At 46.2% G+C, this 17,265-nt stretch overlaps 1 protein-coding gene and 1 long non-coding RNA gene across 8 annotated transcripts in view; one reads left to right on the top strand and one right to left on the bottom strand.

The window, feature by feature from the left end:
• Positions 1-14,166, top strand: part of Specc1l (sperm antigen with calponin homology and coiled-coil domains 1 like) — a 144,585-nt gene extending 130,419 nt beyond the window's left edge. For all 6 annotated transcript variants that reach the window (XM_005334446.5, XM_021732631.3, XM_021732632.3 and 3 more), the window contains 3 exons: positions 8,386-8,502; positions 9,273-9,332; positions 11,620-14,166. In XM_005334446.5, the coding sequence (XP_005334503.1) occupies positions 8,386-8,502; positions 9,273-9,332; positions 11,620-11,709 (267 nt within the window). In that variant the 3' untranslated portion in view covers positions 11,710-14,166. The remainder of the gene's footprint in view (positions 1-8,385; positions 8,503-9,272; positions 9,333-11,619) is intronic.
• On the bottom strand, positions 2,833-5,309 carry LOC144375166 (uncharacterized). 2 transcript variants are annotated; one of them, XR_013434648.1, is made up of 4 exons: positions 5,009-5,309; positions 4,821-4,919; positions 4,411-4,626; positions 2,833-4,283 (listed from the first exon to the last, which is right to left on the bottom strand). It is a non-coding gene; the product is annotated as an uncharacterized LOC144375166 (long non-coding RNA). The 2 variants fall into 2 exon arrangements; XR_013434647.1 differs by having other exon boundaries at positions 2,833-4,626.
• Positions 14,167-17,265: the final 3,099 nt, after the last annotated feature.

The raw sequence follows: 17,265 nt of genomic DNA, 5'->3' as shown, positions 1-17,265 counted from the left end.
GGACATAAGGGCACTTTTTTTCTTTTACTTTTCTTTTTTTTTTTTTTTTAATGTTTTTTTTTTTTTTTAAAGAGAGAGTGAGAGAGGGGGACAGAGAGAGAGAGAGAATTTTAACATTTATTTATTTTTTCTTAATTCTCGGCGGACACAACATCTTTGTTGGTATGTGGTGCTGCTGAGGATCGAACCCGGGCCGCACGCATGCTAGGCGAGCGCGCTACCGCTTGAGCCACATCCCAGCCCCTTCTTTTACTTTTCATTTGCATTTATTTTATGCTGAATTTATTCCTGTGCCATAAGTGCTTGTTTTTTTCTGTTTTATCTTTTTCTTTAGTGCAACCTCCTCTTCTGGTTGAGGAACAGTATGCTCCTTTTAGTAAGGATTGCTCAGTGTAGCATGGATGCTCATTGTATGGGTTAGTTTGACCATAAGCTCTGTGAGTGTGGCAGCACATCTTTGGGTGCTTTATTCACCTAGATGTGTTTAGTGGCCAGAGAGTCTACATCTGAACCCTTCAGGTCAGCATTACTCTGCATTTTTTAAGTAAAAATTTAGCACTCTTGGTCTGGGCCTGGGGCTCAGTGGTAGCGCACTTGCCTGGTATGTATGAGGCACTGAGTTACATTCTCAGCACCACGTATAAATAAATAAAAAATATATATATCAACAACTAAAAAAAATATATATACATATATAGCCGGGATTGTGGCTCAGTGGCAGAGCACTCGCCTAGCACATGCAAGGCCCTGGGTTCGATCCTCAGCACCACATAAAAACAAATAAATAAAGGTATAAAAAATATATTTTAAAAAAATTAACACTCTTTGAGCCACCAACCTTGCGTCCAGCCCACTATTTGACCTGTGAACACATACCACCTACCATTACGACACTGGAATGGCACATCTTGCTGCTGCCGCCGCCGCCGCCACCGCCGCCACTACCACTGCTGCTGCTGCTGCTTCTTTTTCTTAATGTTTTTTGGTTGTAGATGAACACATATCTTTATTTAAATTAATTAATTTGTTTTTTTATGTGGTGTTGAGGATTGAACTCAGTGCCTCACATGTACTAGACAAGTGCCACAACCCTAGCCCTGCATGTTGCTTCTTGATTAAAGTGACATCTTTCAGAGACTTGGTGACTTTTCAGGTGTGTGTACACTTTATGGCCTGGGCATTTTCATTTCTCTCACCAAGTCTATTTGCTTTAGTTCCTGTTTTAGTAAGCTTTTTCAATGCTGTGACTAAAAGTTTAGACCAGAAAAACTATAGAGGAGGAAAAGTTTGAGAGCTCATGGTTTCAGAGGTCTTAGTCCATAGAAGGCCCTGGGCTTGAGGTGAGACAGAACATCATGGCGGGAGAAGGTGCAGAGGGAAGCAGCTCACATCGTGGTGTCGGGAAGCAGAAAGAGAATCCACTCACCAGATACAAATATGTACCCAAAGCCACGCCCCAATTCCCATCTCCTCCAGCTACTCATTACTACTTCAGATTTGAACCTCTTGATTTGCATGATTTGAACCTCTTGATTTACATGATTTTGTGGGGTTTTGAGCCATGAGTTTGGTGAATCTTTTTGACAGATCACCACTTGCAGGAAGAGAGGACAAAAGGCCACTTTTTAAAAATTGAAATCCCATTTCTAGACAACCTTTGTGAAATAAACACATTGTCAAAAAGGTGTTTGTGAAAGTTGTAGCACTATTATAGGTTATTCACCTTTGTATTGCTCTGGCTTCTGAAAATCTTTGTGGCTCTTTTTCCTTTAATGGGCCATTGCTCATTATGACTAATGGAGGCCCAAATGTTCCTAACTTCAGGAGATAATTTTTATAAAGTCCTCTTGGCCTCTCAGCAGCACCGTGGCATAGACTGTTCCCTTCTCTATCTCTTTCTCTCTTATTTATTTATTTATTTGTTTGTATTTATTGATTGATTGATTGATTGATTGATTGATTGTGTGGTTCTGGGAATCAAACTCAGGACCTGGCACATGCTAGGCAAATGCTCTACCACTGAGCTGCACCCCCAACCTTGTCCTTTAAATACTCTCTTCCTTTGCCTTCTGGTGCCTCTCCCTGCTCTGTGGCCTTCCTTTGTGTCCTTTTAAAAGCTGTTCTCTGGGGTGTGGCCATTACTTGGGAGAATTCCAAAGCTTCCTTGCATCTTACTGCCTTCTGCACCATTCCTAAATGATTCTACCTGTGACACTAATGATATCATGTTTTCTTTCTCTCCTCATTGCCTCTCATGAGCTTCACACCCTAGTGTCAGTGCTAGTGGGCCTTCTTTGGGTGTCTCCATCCAAAATATTACTTCCTCATCTACTTGACACCCAGTCTCTAGTGAGCTCTGCCTCAGTGAAAGTCATCATGGGCATTCAGTTCTGCCCATAAAGCCAAGGATCATCCTTGGCACTACAGCCCTCTCTACACATGCCCAGGCTCTCACCAAATCTATTTGCTTTAGTTCCTGTTTTAGTAAGCTTTTTCGATGCTGTGACTAAAAGACTAGACCAGGAAAACTATAGAGGAGGAAAAGTTTGAGAGCTCATGGTTTCAAAGGTCTTAGTCCATAGAAGGCCGGCTCCATTCCTTGGGGCTTGAGGTGAGACAGAACATCATGGCAGGAGAGGGTGGCAGAGGGAAGCAGCTCACATCATGGTGTCAGGAAGCAAAAAGAGAATCCACTCGCCAAATACAGATATACACCCAAAGCCATGCCCCAATTCCCATATCCTCCAGCTATTCATTACCACTTTAGTTGCCAGTTAATCCCTGTTACGGGATTAAATCACTGATTGGGTTAAGACTCTTATAACCCAATCATTTCTTCTCTGAACCTTCTTGCACTGTCTCACATGTGAGCTTTGGGGGGACACACATTTAAACCATAACAGCTCCCAAGCATCTCTATAGCACCTGCTCCTTTCCCTAGCTGACATGAATGCTCCTCAGCACTCTTCCCTTGCTTCTGTTTTTCTGATCCCAGTTTAACCACACTTTAAATTTGAAGCCTTCCTCCCACTCTGAACTGTGTCAGGTTCACCTATCCAATTCTGTTCTAAAAGAACAGAAAGCCAAGATATGATCCAGGGCCTGGGCTCAGGTGAGGATTCACCAAATGGACAAATGAATCCTCATAAAGAACAGTCTGTCCTCAGTCCTTTGCCCAGAACACTCAGCTTCCTTTTTTCCCCCTATCTGTTCCCAAGAGCATGGCTGTGGCAACATTCACATGCAAGTATATGCTTATGCCACAGACTGAGGATGTTGCTGCCTCCTCCTCTTTAAGGTGAAGGTCTTTGCCATTAATGGAAGAACACAGCTCTGGAACCTACACTCTTCTTCTGTTTTTATTCTGATCCCACAAAACCTTTGCAGGCCTACAAAAGACAGTTCCACATAGTGCTGTCCCTTCAGTCCTACCACAGTAGGCAAGCTCTGCCTCATGGCACTTGAATTGCTTTGAAACAAATTGTTGTAGAACAATTTTCCTTCCAATTAATGTTGAATCAGTATTTTAGCTGTTAGGATTTTGGATAGTTATCTCAGTTCCTCATCCAAACCTCAGAAAAAGAAAGAGTAAAGGAAGAGAACCACATTCCAAAAGGCCAATGATTATGCTCCATATTTTCATGTGAAGAAAAGTGGAGATTTATAGGGTTCATTATACATTGGGGACAAGCAAGGCTCCAGGAAGGGAAAGCAGGTTAGGGCATCCAGTGATGCTATTGCTTGTAGTGTCTGGATGGGATTGGTACTGTCTGCTTCATAGCACCTGCCTTGTCTACAATAAGGACACAAAACCAAAAAGACTTCTTACATGTGTAAAGCACAGCAGTTTCCTAGGGGATTAATGACCCATCATCTGTGTGGGTCAGCATTTGTATACTTCTACTTTATAGAAGCCCAAGACTGAGCCAGAATCATGTGTTGGGCCTGGCCCCCACCCTACAAGCTTCATTACTGATGCTTAACTGTTTTTCCCAAGGCACAAAACCTTGAGCTTTTTTCAGTTGTCAAGAAAATCCAGGCTTTCACTTTATTTGGCCCTGATGGGTAGAGGTGGAGTGACACTTTGCAAAGACTAGCAGTTCCAAGGAAAATTCACCTAACTGCACTCTGATATTGTCCCTTATTCAGAAAACAACAGGAAGTTTAGCCCTGAATTCTTGCTGGCAGGGATGGAACATCAGGCTGCTCCCAGACTATCCTGTGAGGTCCAGGTCAGGAGAAAAGGCATGAGAGAATGGCCAGAGGCTGGTTCTGGTGACTACCTGAAAAAGTATGATTAGAGCCTCAGGATCTTGGCACCCATTCCTGCTACCATCCCCCACCCAGGCAGGTCTTCATTGGGTAGGAAGGGAAAAGCTGTTTCTCTGATAACTCAGCATGATTTTGTACCTTTTAGTATATTTCTTCTCCAAGATACTTGCCAATCCTGTCATTGTGTTACTGTACCATGATGGTCACACTCTGGAGAGCTCCACAGAGAAAGGGTAGGAGTTCCCTTCTTCCTCTCTGTCTTTCCCAGCACTGTGCTTTTCAGCCTCAGAGAAACAGCTTCATTCTTTGCAGACCTTTGTATAGTCAGTTGTTATTTCTTTAGTTTCATTAGCTCTGAACATTAAAAACAATGAACATTAAAAACAATAACTGGTAGGATTGGGAGCAGGTTTCCCCTACTTCCAAGGAACACCCCTGTTCAAGACCTTGCTGTCCTCTTCCCCACAGAGCCTTTGGGTGGGACTAAGAGGCAAAGGTGCCAGTGGGTTGCTTCTTAATGACCTCAGAATCCCCAGCCCCCAACTTACCTCTTAGCAGTGCCATAAGCAGACAGCCTGGCCTGGCTCTTCTCCAGCCCCAGAGGGTAAGGGATGTGGCAACTGCCTAAGTTTGGGCTTTCTTTTTATCTAAAATGTTGTAAGAGACAATTGTTAGTTGCCCTTCACCTCAAACCCTAGGGGCCTGACTTCCTCCAGATTCCAGGTGGAATGGGTACCTGAACTGTAGCTCCTTCCCCACTGGGGTTGGATGTGTCTGGAGAAAGTGAGATAGAAGGCCCAGGTTCCCACAGCCTGGTAGGCAGGGCACAAGAGCCTTTGCTGTGAGGTTAACAATGAGGCCAGACATGTCCACCACCCTGCTGGAGAGCCTGTTTCAGGGAGCAGAAAGGGCAGTTGTGGCAGGAAGAGGAGATCTGTCTTCCTCCAGAAGTGAATGTGACCTCGAGTGAGTTGTTGCCATTGGCCTCGCAGGGAGCCTCACATGTTATTAAAAGCTTCCTGCCACACTTTTTACAGGACAAGGCCAATGTCCTTGGCTTTTTCATCAACAATTTAGTCACAAGTACCAGTTGGAGTCCTAGGAGGAGTAGGAAAGGGCTTTGAAACTTTTTTTTTCAGTACCTTTAATGGACTTTTTCCTTTGCTTTCTGAACAAGGGGCCTTGCATTTTTATTTTGCTGTGGCCCCTGCAGATCATGTTGCCAGTCAGTCCTGGCCCATTGTTCATTTGTCTTGCATACTTCATTCTTGCCTCTTCTCTGCATCCAAGTGTTCACTTATTTCAGAAATGTTGCACTTTCCTCAGCGTTAGGAGATCTTACTTAGACATCTGTGGGAAAGCAGGATATCCCTTCTGTGCTACTTGTACCAGACCATCTGCAGCCTGGGTAAATGTCTGTGCTTCCCTGAGCCTAACCTTTATTAAGACTGCTTTAGGGTAAGCTGGTTGTGTAAGAGCACTTGCCTAGCATGCATGAGACCCTGGGTTCCAGTCCCATCACTGCAAAACAAACAAAGATTTGTGGGGTAACTATGAGAATTAGAAATACTGATCACAGGATGCTTATGCTTAGGGCAAGGATTTTTATCCCTGCCTTCCCTGCTGCCTGTGGAGCACCTTTGACAGATCACCTCTCATAGGTTGTAGTTTTCTTCCAGATGGAGCTGGTTGCCCTAGCTGGTTACTTCCTGAGATTCAGATGTGATAAGAGGGGTAGCCATGTGTGTGCATATGTTCCTGTCTACTGTCTCTCTGTCTGGAGTCTTCTTAAATTGGCAGTAACTGTGAAGCATCATTTATTTTGAGGCGCTTCCACGACATCACCCGAATGCCTCAGGGAACAGTGACTTTTAAGATCAGAGTAGAGACTCTGATGGAGAGCAACTGGGAAAGCTGAGGACCACAGCACTGAGACAGGCAGGATTCTGACCAGGCCCAAGTGTTTTGACACAGCTGATGTCACCAGACTGGACAAGTGATACCTGAGTCATATGTAGCACCCCAGCCATTGCTAGCTTATGCCACTTTTCCTTCTAGCTTTTGGCAGGTTTCCATCCTCTGTGCTTTGTTGTGACCTCTTTCCTCACAGCAATTGATATTGATCAACATCTCTTGTTCAGATTAGAGAAATTGGAAGCATTCTGATGGTCACGTTAATAAGGGGAAGCAACCTATGAAATAGCTCTCAGAACTGCTGTCCTACCAAACACTTGTGCTTGGAGCAGCAGCTGCCAGAGGGCTGGATTCTGCACATATGCAGTCATGGTTGAGGAAATAGGCTTTGATGGTGAAACTCAGGATGCTCTGTGAGGGAATCACCTCCATATGTAAGGCTAGATGAAGCCGATTTCCTCAGAAACTGCCCAGCCTGACCTGACCCTCACTGGCTGCATAGACATATCCTCATAGCTCTGTGCATCATTCCCTGTAAGCCCTACCTGTTTCTGAGCCTTGTGTTCCCCTCTTGGCATGAGGACCTATCAGTTTATAAAACGGTGTTTTGTAAAATCTTTTTGCACAGTTATAAATAGTGTTGGTATTATTGTGTGGTTCACTTATTCCTGGGAGGAATAAAAAATGCTACTCAAGGGCTGGGTGGTTTACCTTAAATAATAAAAGTTGGGTTTCCTGTTAACCTATGAAACTGACTGTCAATGCAGTGGAAGGTGGCATGAAATAAACAGTGAGAGCCAGGGACACTCCTGTAAATTCCAGCTACTAGGGAAACTCAGGCAGCAAGATTGCAAGTTTAAGGCCATCCTGGGCAACTCAATGAGACCATGTCTTAAAATAAAACATAAAAAGGGCTGGGGATGCTAGTTATAGTGGCTCAAACGTGTAATCCCAGTGGCTCAGGAGGCTGAGGCAGGAGGATAGTGAGTTCAAAGCTAACCTCAGCAACAGCAAGGCACTAAGCAACTCAGTGACCCTGACTCTAAATAAAATACAAAATAGGGCTGGGGATATGGCTCAGTAGTTGAGTGTCCCTGAGTTCAATCCCCAGTACCCAGCACCCCCCTCCCCTGCAAAAAAAAAAAAAAGGGCTGGGATACTCAGTGATTTGAGTATCCATGGGTTCAATCCCTAGAGAAAGAAATAAACAAGTGAGATGTGAAATGAGGAGGTATTGGGATATTTTTTTTCCTCTGTGACATTTATGTAATATGTGAATTATCACAATTTAAATATGTAGTTTTATCTTCAAAAGGATTCTTAAAAATAAGGGTAAAGACTGCATACCAGGGCTGGGGTTGTAGCTCAGTGGTAGAGCACTTGTGTACTGACATGTGAGGCACTGGGTTGGATCCTCAGCACCACATAAAAATAAATAAATAAAATAAAAGTATTGTGTCCGTCAAAAAAAAATTAAAGATAAAAAAGACTGTATACCAGTTAGCTACACTTTAATAAACACTCTGAATATGTGTCTTGTGTAGTTGCAAATACATTTCATTTAGACATATAGTAAGGGCCCCTTAAAAGAAAGGCAAGGTGGTTTTCAAGCAGCAAGGAAAGTACACAGTCCAGTGTTAAAATTATTTTTTCAACTGTGGGCATGTGAGAGTGGAAACTATAGTGATCACCAATGCCATGTGGTACTGAAACCCAGCCCGGTTGTGGAAGTCAGCACCTCAAGACAGTATTCTTGTTTGTGCATATTCTGAGATGCACACTGACTTGGAGTTTCTTTTAAGTGCTTTAGCAAACAATGGGGAATGAGTTACATTTTAGTAAATGATGCTTTAAGCCTTGTTGGTCATCACCCACATCCTGCAGTCTGTACTGTCACCATATTAAGGCACTGGAGAGACCAACCTTAACTGCCTGGAGGCGTCTCAGTTATATGGAGCTGCTTATAAATCATGTGACCATGTGAGGGCAGGGATAGAGGCATTTATAAAATGTCCAATCATAAACAGTAAGGTGGGTCTTGGGATGTGGCCCCTAAACATTCTCCAGAGCTCACCCTGCCTGGGGTTTGCTTTTATGTTTTGGAAGCCATGTGACATCAGAGGCTTCTCCAATCTCCCAAGCACCTCCTGGGAGGATCACAACATGTGTCATTTACGTGATTTTCTTCTTTTCACTTAGAATATCGATATTACAAACTTCAGTAGCAGCTGGAACGATGGGCTAGCCTTCTGCGCACTCCTGCATACATATCTTCCAGCCCACATTCCATATCAAGAACTGAACAGCCAAGATAAGGTAAGGCAGGCCACAGAATGGTTGGCTCCTTCCATCACTGGGTCACACACAACAGTGCTGGCCTAGGACAGTCACTTTCTGATTCAGTCTCATCTGAGATTGGTCATTTGTGCTCAGAGAGCCAGTTCCTGACCCACCACATGAAACATTTGGTCAGTTCACAATTCTGCATGTGATGATCTCTCTAATAGGAGCAAGATTTAGGATCAGGGGCTTCAAGAAATGGATAGGAAGGGCTGTTTGTAGCATGAGCAGTCAGGGCAGTACCCCCCAGAACAGACCAACTTCTTGTCATCTCAGGACATGGCCCTTTCTGCAGTTCTGTACAGTTCCAGTTCATCATTTAAGATATCTCATCCATCAACCTCCTCAGGGTCAGGGACTAGGTCCAGAACCCCTGCCGTGGTCCCTCATCTCTCCCATAGCAGCCCCCAGCTCTGAAGAAAACCTTTGAAGATCCCAAAAGGAAGATCAAAACACCTTTTAATAGGTATTTTTGGGTACATATCTAGGCAGCTCAGGGTCTGTGTGTCAAAAGTATACCTTCCTGAGTGAGGAAAGAAAGTATGTGGACAGCTTCTTGGCTGGGTAGAGAGGAGGATGAGTAGGACTCACAAGAGGCATCCATGAGGTCCTTGGTACAGACTTGGGAGTCCTCAGGGTCCCAGTATGGGTTTGTTTTAGTCCCAAACAGAGGTGAGTGTCTGTCCCTCACAGTACTTTTCTCCTTATGTTGTCTGAACACTACAGCAATATAATTTCTTTTACAGAAAAGGAACTTCACACTGGCCTTCCAGGCAGCTGAAAGTGTTGGCATCAAATCCACACTGGTGAGCCCCTATCCCTACTGAAAAGTCACAGACAGTCCCTCTTGGTTAGGAAGAGTGTTGTCACTAGGAGATGTGGCTGCATGAGAGTCTCGCGGGCAAGATAGGGTCCCATCTGGGTGAGGTACTAATATGGGTTCTCACTGCTGCCAGTGGCACCTTAGGCCTCACAGAGAACGGTTACTTATTGTTGCCTTTTCCTTAACAAGATACTGGGGTTCAGAAAAAAAAAGTCACATGTTTATAAATGTCCCTGTCAAAGACATCTTATACAAGTATGTGCCTTTTGTTGATCTAGAGGGAGAGGGAGGGTACATCTTGAGTCCAGGAAGATAGCTTTAGAGGCTGAGGAATGCTGCCTGTACTTCCTCACAAGGGCTGTGAGAAACTGCCTCCCACCATGAGAGAAACAGGTATAGAAAACTATGTGGCCTTGGGTCCCTCTCAGGCTTCTTCCCAGCCTTTGCTGGACCTCAAAACAGACATGATTCTGTTAGGAGTCTTGTCACCCAATGTTCTGGGAGAAAATACTATGTCAAGCTAGGCATGCTGGTGCATTCCTGTAATCCCAACAGCTCAGGAGGCTGAAGCAGGAGGATTGCAAGTTCAAAGCCAGCTTCTGCAACTTAGCAAGGCCCTAAGCAACTTAGTGAGATACTGTCTCTAAAAAATAAAAAGGGCTGGGATGTGGCTCTGGTTAAGCGCCCCTGGGTTCAATCCCTGATACAAAAAAAAGAAAGAAAGAAAGAAAATACTATGTCTAAATGTAAAGCAGGGCTTTTACTGCTAGGGATTCTTTTACTGTATAAATGGATTACTTTACCATGGCATAGACTACAGTGTGTAACTCAGGCCTCATGGGGCTATCACAGAAAGTTCCTGGGACCCCCACATTCCTCTGCAGTCCTCCAGGGCCACCTCCCCATCCCTGAGTACCCATAATAACCCTAATTTAAAATAGCTGCCAGGTGCTATTTTAATAATGTAATCCCAGATTACAGTTTGGAATTACAATTTGGAGACTGAGATAGGAAGATTGCAAGTTCAAAGCCAGCCTCAGAAATGGCCAGGCGCTGTCTCTAAATAAAAATGCAAAATAGGGCTGGGGACATGGCTCAGTGGTTGAATGCCCCCGAGTTCAATATCTGGTACCACACCACACCCCGCCAAAAAAAAAAAAAAAGAATAAAAACAGCTGCATTCACCTTACCGAAGTTTTTATACTCATATTTACACTATAAGAGTATTCTCGCCACAAATATAATATCAAGGTGGCACACAGATACAGTTCCAGCTTCTCAGGAGGCTTAGGTTTGCTTGAGCCCACAAATTTGAGGTCAACTTGGGTTGATCAAGACTCTATCTCAAAAAAAAAAAAAAGGAACATTGCATTGAGCAAACAGCCTTCTGTTTTCTAAACTGAGATATACAGGATGGCCCTCCCAACCCTGTGTGCTCAGCAGCATGTTCTGGGCTCCTTGTCTGTAGAATGGTCCTCAGACTTGCTACCCTTGCTCTTCAGCAGCAGTGAGTGAGTTACAGCTCCTGAGATACTGGGACAGGGAGCTGTCGGACCATGAGTCCCCATTTCATTTTCCTTATACAGTCAATTCCCGTCTTACAAGTCACTGCTAATATATAGAATGCAGCTAAAGAATATTGTCTTTGAAGGGCTGGGGTTGTGGCTCAGAGATAGAGCGTTTGCCTACCGTGCATGAGGCACTGGGTTCCATCCTCATCACCACATAAAAATAAAAATGAAGATATTGTGTCCATGTATAACTAAAAAATAAAAATTAAACTTAAAAAAAGAATAGAGTCTTTGATGATTTCTGACTTGCCCATGGTGAAGGTCATCAGTGTTGCTACTGGTAGCCCCTAAAATAGGAAGCCCTCCCAAGCCAGTGCCTGAAGCCAAACAGGGTTCTCAGAAGTGTCCCATGGGGAGTGGCCTCAGAAGAGAGGCAGGTAGCAGGGCATCAGAGGTCCCCCAAACCAAATGAAACCCTTCCAGCCTTGGAAGCTGTGGCAGGGAGTAGGGAAACAACCCAGCATATGGCTCTGGGGTAGGCTTGTGTAGGAGCAGGCAGTTTGAGGATGATACTGATACCCTGGGAGAAGATGCCTCCCATTGCACTTGAAAGAAATGGAGGAGGTGTCCTGAGCCAGGCCTCTGAATTGTGTAATCAGGCTTAGACTAAAAATCCTCTACTATCAGTGTGATAAGGAACCTGTTGGGATGGGACAGGAGGTAACCTGCAATCCTAACTAAGCCTCTTCTTACTTTCAGGACATTAATGAGATGGTACGGACTGAAAGGCCAGATTGGCAAAATGTGATGCTGTACGTGACTGCGATCTACAAGTACTTTGAAACCTGAGCATACCAGTAGAAGCTGCCACTGGCTGGGGACCTCAACAGTCACCAAACAACACCAACACCATTAGCTATGCACCCCCAAAGCTTTCAGCGACTCTGGGCTGCCCTGCAATGTGTGAGCCTCAGCCCAGTACTCTGTGTCCAGAGAACTCAGGCCATATGGTCCACAGTGAAGAACTGGGCTCTTCCATATGGCCTTTGCTATGGGCACAACACGCAACACAAAAGCTGACTTTCTTCTGAAGAAAACATCAAACTCCATCAAGTGCCCTAGGGTGTAAAAACAAAGAGGCTTGTCTCTACCCAGACTTGGGAAAAGGAATTGAACTATGGGGGACTCCCAGGAGTTGGTGAAAGCTTTAGCTACAGAACTTCTTGACTGTCACCCATGTGGGTTCCATTGATGATGTGAACCAGGAGGAAAGAGGATACCTGGCAGGTGTCTGCTCCCTAGGGCTGGGGTGGATCCAGCTATGGCCCTTTACATGTCCTGGTTTCTAGCATCACTACAGAAATGGGACAGCAACCCCTTCCACAGTGCTGTCCTGGCTGCAGTGGTTTAGGAGTTTTTAACTTGAGTTAACAGAGTGTCAAGAAGCATAGAACAGGCATTCCCAGCCCACAGGCCCACAGCCGGGTATGTCTGCTGCCACTGGGCTTCTGTTGGCAGAAAGCAGGCAGGGCTCTTGGCTCACTGGCCATCTGCCTCCAGCCCCAGCTCTGGCTTCAGGTTTCTGAGTGAAAGGACTGGTTATAAAAAGTTATCCTAGTTAAAATTTTTGTTTTATTATGAACAATATTGTGAAAAATAGCTCCTAATCTGTTAGTACCAAAGTTAAGTTGTTTTAGTAAGCATAGGAATAAAACAAAATTTGGACATTAGCATGGTGAGAGCAAGGAGTGAAGTAAGAAGTAGCAGGAGGAAAAAAAGGACACAACGTAAGGAGTCCAGACAGTGTAATTTTAAATCACCACTGATTTGCCAAGACATCCGCCTCGTGGGCAGGAATATAAGAGTGCCTTACCTCTCCCTTCGTCAGGGCAACCGTGTCCTCCATGGCCAGGGCAGATGGCAGCAGGGATTCGGCAAGGAGATGCCACACAGCTGTGCCCTCCTTCCCCAGGTGCTGGTTCTATGCTGTTTGAACCACAGCCTTACTTAGAGGTGGTCCATTGATGACTTTAACTATTTTGGAGCCCACATCCCATGTGTGCCTGACACAGTAGCCCTTAGTTTAGACAATGTCAAGAACTGTCTTAACTTCCAAAATACATCTATTGGGCACCTGCAAGGCACCATGAGGAGGACTGGCTACCACTGGAGGCAGGGTGGCAGCCCCATTGACCAGATGCACAGAAGATGTACCCTGGAGCCCTACTGCGGGTACATCCAGCTGTGGGCAAAGGGTCTACATTCAAGTAAGATGCTCTAGACTAGGAGTTTGAGGCATCTGTGGAGCCTAGAAAAGTGGTTATTAAAAACACAAGTAGATAGATAACTGTCTGCCCTGAAGTGTCTTAACCTGGCAGGTCAGACTGCTGCCCCTGACTGAGGGCTCTGAGCCCATTTTCAGCTAAAAGAGAGGCCAAGTGAGCACCATCAAGTCTCAGAGCATGCCAGAAGACCCTCCAGGCACCTGGCTCAGTCCTCTGCCTGAGTTCTATTCTTATTCCTGTCCTTGTTGCTCTGCTGACAGGCAGTTGTGAGTGTGAGAATCATCATTTCTAATTGTCTCTCAACTTAATTTTTTTGAGTTGCTGCCTCTGCTCCCATTTGCCCTCAAGTTCACTAGGGTGTCTGATCTGTGGTCATGTTTTTGTTAATTTATTGTATCATGGAGGGTGAGCTGTTTTGTCCTATGAATAAGAAGACTTTCCTAGGTCTGCAGTTCCCAACTTTGTCCCATGCTGACTGCATGAGTCCAGCCTTGGCAGCTCATTCTCAAGTGGAGGTTGTCAGAGTCTTCTGGAAGAAGGTTTTGGGGAAAGGTGGCCACTGCCAATGGGCTGTGTCCATGGAGATAGCATGTCTGTTCTGGAATTCAAGGACCAGTAGCAGGAGCAGAGGGTAGGCTTAGGGAAGATCCACCTGTTTGGAGGCTCACCTCCAACCCCCCATTCCCTGGGAAAGTCAGCTGCCCACATTAGTGTAAGGGCCCAGGTGGTCCAGAAGCATTGCTTTTTGCCTCTTCTAGCAGGACCCTTATAACACTATCAGATTTTGTTTTGTTTTGTTTTTTAAAAGTTATATTTGGAGGTGCTCTTATTCCAGGGGTACCTGCTATGAAGCTTCCAGGAAGTCACTTTGCCTCTTCTCCCTTCAAGCACAAGCTTTACTGCAAAAGGGCCAGTTTACTTTTCTACTTCTTTGGATCACAGGCTTCTGCTGACTGATGAATGATACTTGGTTATTTTATTCTAGTAAATATTCTTGAATGTATTAAATTGTTAAAACATGTCCAGTTTGAACTTCTCTAGCTTGCCTTCTCTCTCTCCTGCCCCTGAGTCACAAAAACTCTGGTTGCTGCCTCCTCAGAAGTTACCTCAGTATCTAGCCTTCAGCTTCTCCCAGTGGCTCTACAGACTCATTCTTCATGTGAGAAGAACCTAGCTATGGTGGGGAACTTGGGTGCACCTCCTCTAGTCCCTTGCCATGTGGTCTCTGAACCTTTGAAACCCCAAGAGGGAAGGGGCAGATGTACCCAGAGGTTCCAGCCTGCCCTGGGACACTCAAGTTCTGTGACATGCTAAGACCCCAGAAACAACAGAAGGGCCCCCCTCAATACCTGAGAATGGAAGCCCCAAGCATAGCCCAGACACATGCCATTAGGAGCTCCCAAAGGTTGTCTTTTAGAAATGTATCTTCTAGATGATTTTTGGAGTGTATAAAAGTACAGAGAAAAGGTAAGGGGGGGAGATACTACCTGCAATTAAGCATCTCTTTCTCCCCCACCCTTTCTCTATGGGGATGGAACCACCAGGGATCTTATACATACTAAACAAGTGCTCTCACCTCTAAGCTACATCCCCAGCCCCCTCTGTATCTTGTATGCAATGATTTTTAACCCCCTGAAATCAGTCCAGCAATAATGTCTTGTCCCCTTGTACATTGTCACATGCAAAGAAGTCCATGTGGCTACCACCTGCACATTGGGAAGAGCTGACCCACCCACCTGGACCTGTGCTGGGGCGGGGGGGGGGAAGCATGCTTCCCCACAGCTGCTTCCCCCCTCCAGAGAGGAGGAATACCTTACCCAGACCCTGAGCCTGACCCCTAAGTGCTCCTTTTATAGCCCAGTTTATTTGCCTAGTACCTGTAGGGCCAGGCCAAGGCTCATACTGCCTGCCTCAGGGCTGCACCACTGGGGAAGCATCACTTCCACCTTGACTTAGAGAAAGTTCCAGAGCCTCTTTGAGGGGAAGCTCTGATGGATGGGAAGAAGAAAACAGGTTCTAGTGAGAGTGGAGAGATCCAGAAAGGCCTTTTCATCCACAGACTTGAGAGGCTAAGATCCTAGACCCAGATGACTGCACCATGGGCCCTGGTGGCATCCAATGGTCAACTCCAACCATACCATCAGAGACCAGTACTTCTCACAGTCTCAGTGGCTTGGATTATTTCAGGTTGTCTTAGGTCCAGACATGATGGGTCTCAACGTGCAAACATTGCCCTGTGTTCTGTTTTGGGTGAAGAATGGATCCTGAGTTGCTGGTATTCAGAGTTCTGACCCCCACAGGCCAGAACTAACATGGGAGGGTACAGGAGAAGAGGGTGCCAATTTTCCTGAGGAGAAGGGAATAAAGGGCATGAGGGCAGGTCAAAGGTGTATGGAAAACCAACTGACCACCTGACTTAAAACACCAGACCCAGAGCAGAGCTTGGAAGGATGGATCCTTATCCCTAGGAGGCCTCTGACTTCTAGAAAGAACCAGAATGCCTGGGGACAGACACCCATCCAGCAGGAAGCAGATAGGCTCTGCAGAGACTGCAGTGCCATGTCCCATCAAGGAGTCTACTGTATGAGATAGGCACTGAGCAGGAGTCTGCACATAGTGTCCTCCCCAAGTTGGGCACCAGTGCTGGTCGTGTTTCCACCTCTATGAAGTGGTGACCCCCAAGAAGGGACCCTCTTGTCAGGCATCATCTCTTAACATGGAAGAGGAAGACTTGGTAGGTCTCAGGGGTTGAGGGTGTAGGAAGAACAGTGAGGTGGTTTAGGACTATCTGGGGGTAATGAGTGAAAAGCCCTGGCATGAAGGGTTGCAGGGTGCTGTTACCTCTCACTGGAGCCAGAACAGGGCTCCATTCCCTTTAGGACCTGTTTCCCATCTTCACTAATACACAAATCAGCTGGTGGATTGCTCTTTGTCCCGCAGTGGTCAGAAGCAGACATGAGACAGAATCTTCCCATGCAGCCGAGTTGGATGGGGGCAGGTTTTGCCCCTGGATCCGCCGAGGGTTCAGGTGACTGGGATTGTTTCTTCTGGTATGACTGTCTTTTCAGGATTTCCTTCACACTAAGGATATACTGAAGCCCTGTGAGTTCCCCTGATCACAGGAGGAAAAGTTGGGTGAACACTCTGGGGTGGCTTGATTGATTCCCAGGGACCCTGGCCCAGTGTGCTACTTACATGGTGCGTGGTTCTGGTCCTGGTCTGTCTTGCTCCCTGATGTGGCTCTGCTGGTCCCAGAGCAAACAATGAGGGCCAGAGGCCACCCAGGTGCATCCTGGGCAGGAACAAAGGGCTGTGGGGGTGGGTAGTCTGAGAACGGAATTCTGGAGCAGGAGAGGGCCCAGCTGGCCCCACCATCTGGCCTGAGGAGTCCAGGACTGGACGGAAGGAAGGGCGGGCGTGTATAGCCTTCAAAGCCTGCCTGGGACTGGGCAGGGAAATCAAGGCCCAGAGATAGAAGCTGGGAGGCACTAGGGGCATTCCTGTACCCACTAAGGGGAGCAGCTACACTTGGAGTTAAGTTCCACTTGTTCTTAGAGCTCCCCTGGGATGGCCCAGGCTCAGGCCCCTGTAATGCTTGGTGCACCCAAAGAAAGCTCTTACAACTAGCAAGGACCAGCCAGTTAAGACCAGTAGGGGGGCCTTGTGTAGGAGGCATAGCAGCAACAGAGGAGGAAGAGTCCTATGAACCTGTGGGATAAGCAAAGTAAGAACAGCCCTCCTACCTGCCACCCCTCCCACCACTGAACTGCATGGGTCAGAATGTGCTGTCTCTGGGCAACAGCTTCACTGGAGACCTGGTCAGGGTTTCTGATGGATGCACAAGACCATGGAGTGGTGCTTCTTCCCTCCTTAACTGGCCAGGACTGGGACCTGGCCAAGGTTGGCTCCTCACAGCCTTCTTGGCACTGGCTTTTCATGGGGGTCTGGGGCCTGTGGAGCTTGCTCTGGAGCTGGAGCCCAGCCAAGCCTTGCTGACCACTCCAGCTCCAGGATACAGCATGCCCACTTCTGGGCACCAATGCTCAGTGATAAGGTCACTGCCTGCCAAACCTTAGGGGTGAATTAGAAGAGCTTTGATTCTGTGATCCTGAGGATAGTA

This window comes from Ictidomys tridecemlineatus, chromosome 2, assembly GCF_052094955.1.
Source record: "Ictidomys tridecemlineatus isolate mIctTri1 chromosome 2, mIctTri1.hap1, whole genome shotgun sequence".
In the NCBI taxonomy this organism is placed as follows: domain Eukaryota; kingdom Metazoa; phylum Chordata; class Mammalia; order Rodentia; family Sciuridae; genus Ictidomys; species Ictidomys tridecemlineatus.
The sequence above is the reverse complement of the archived record's forward strand: the minus strand, read 5'-3'. Positions and strand labels throughout refer to the sequence as shown.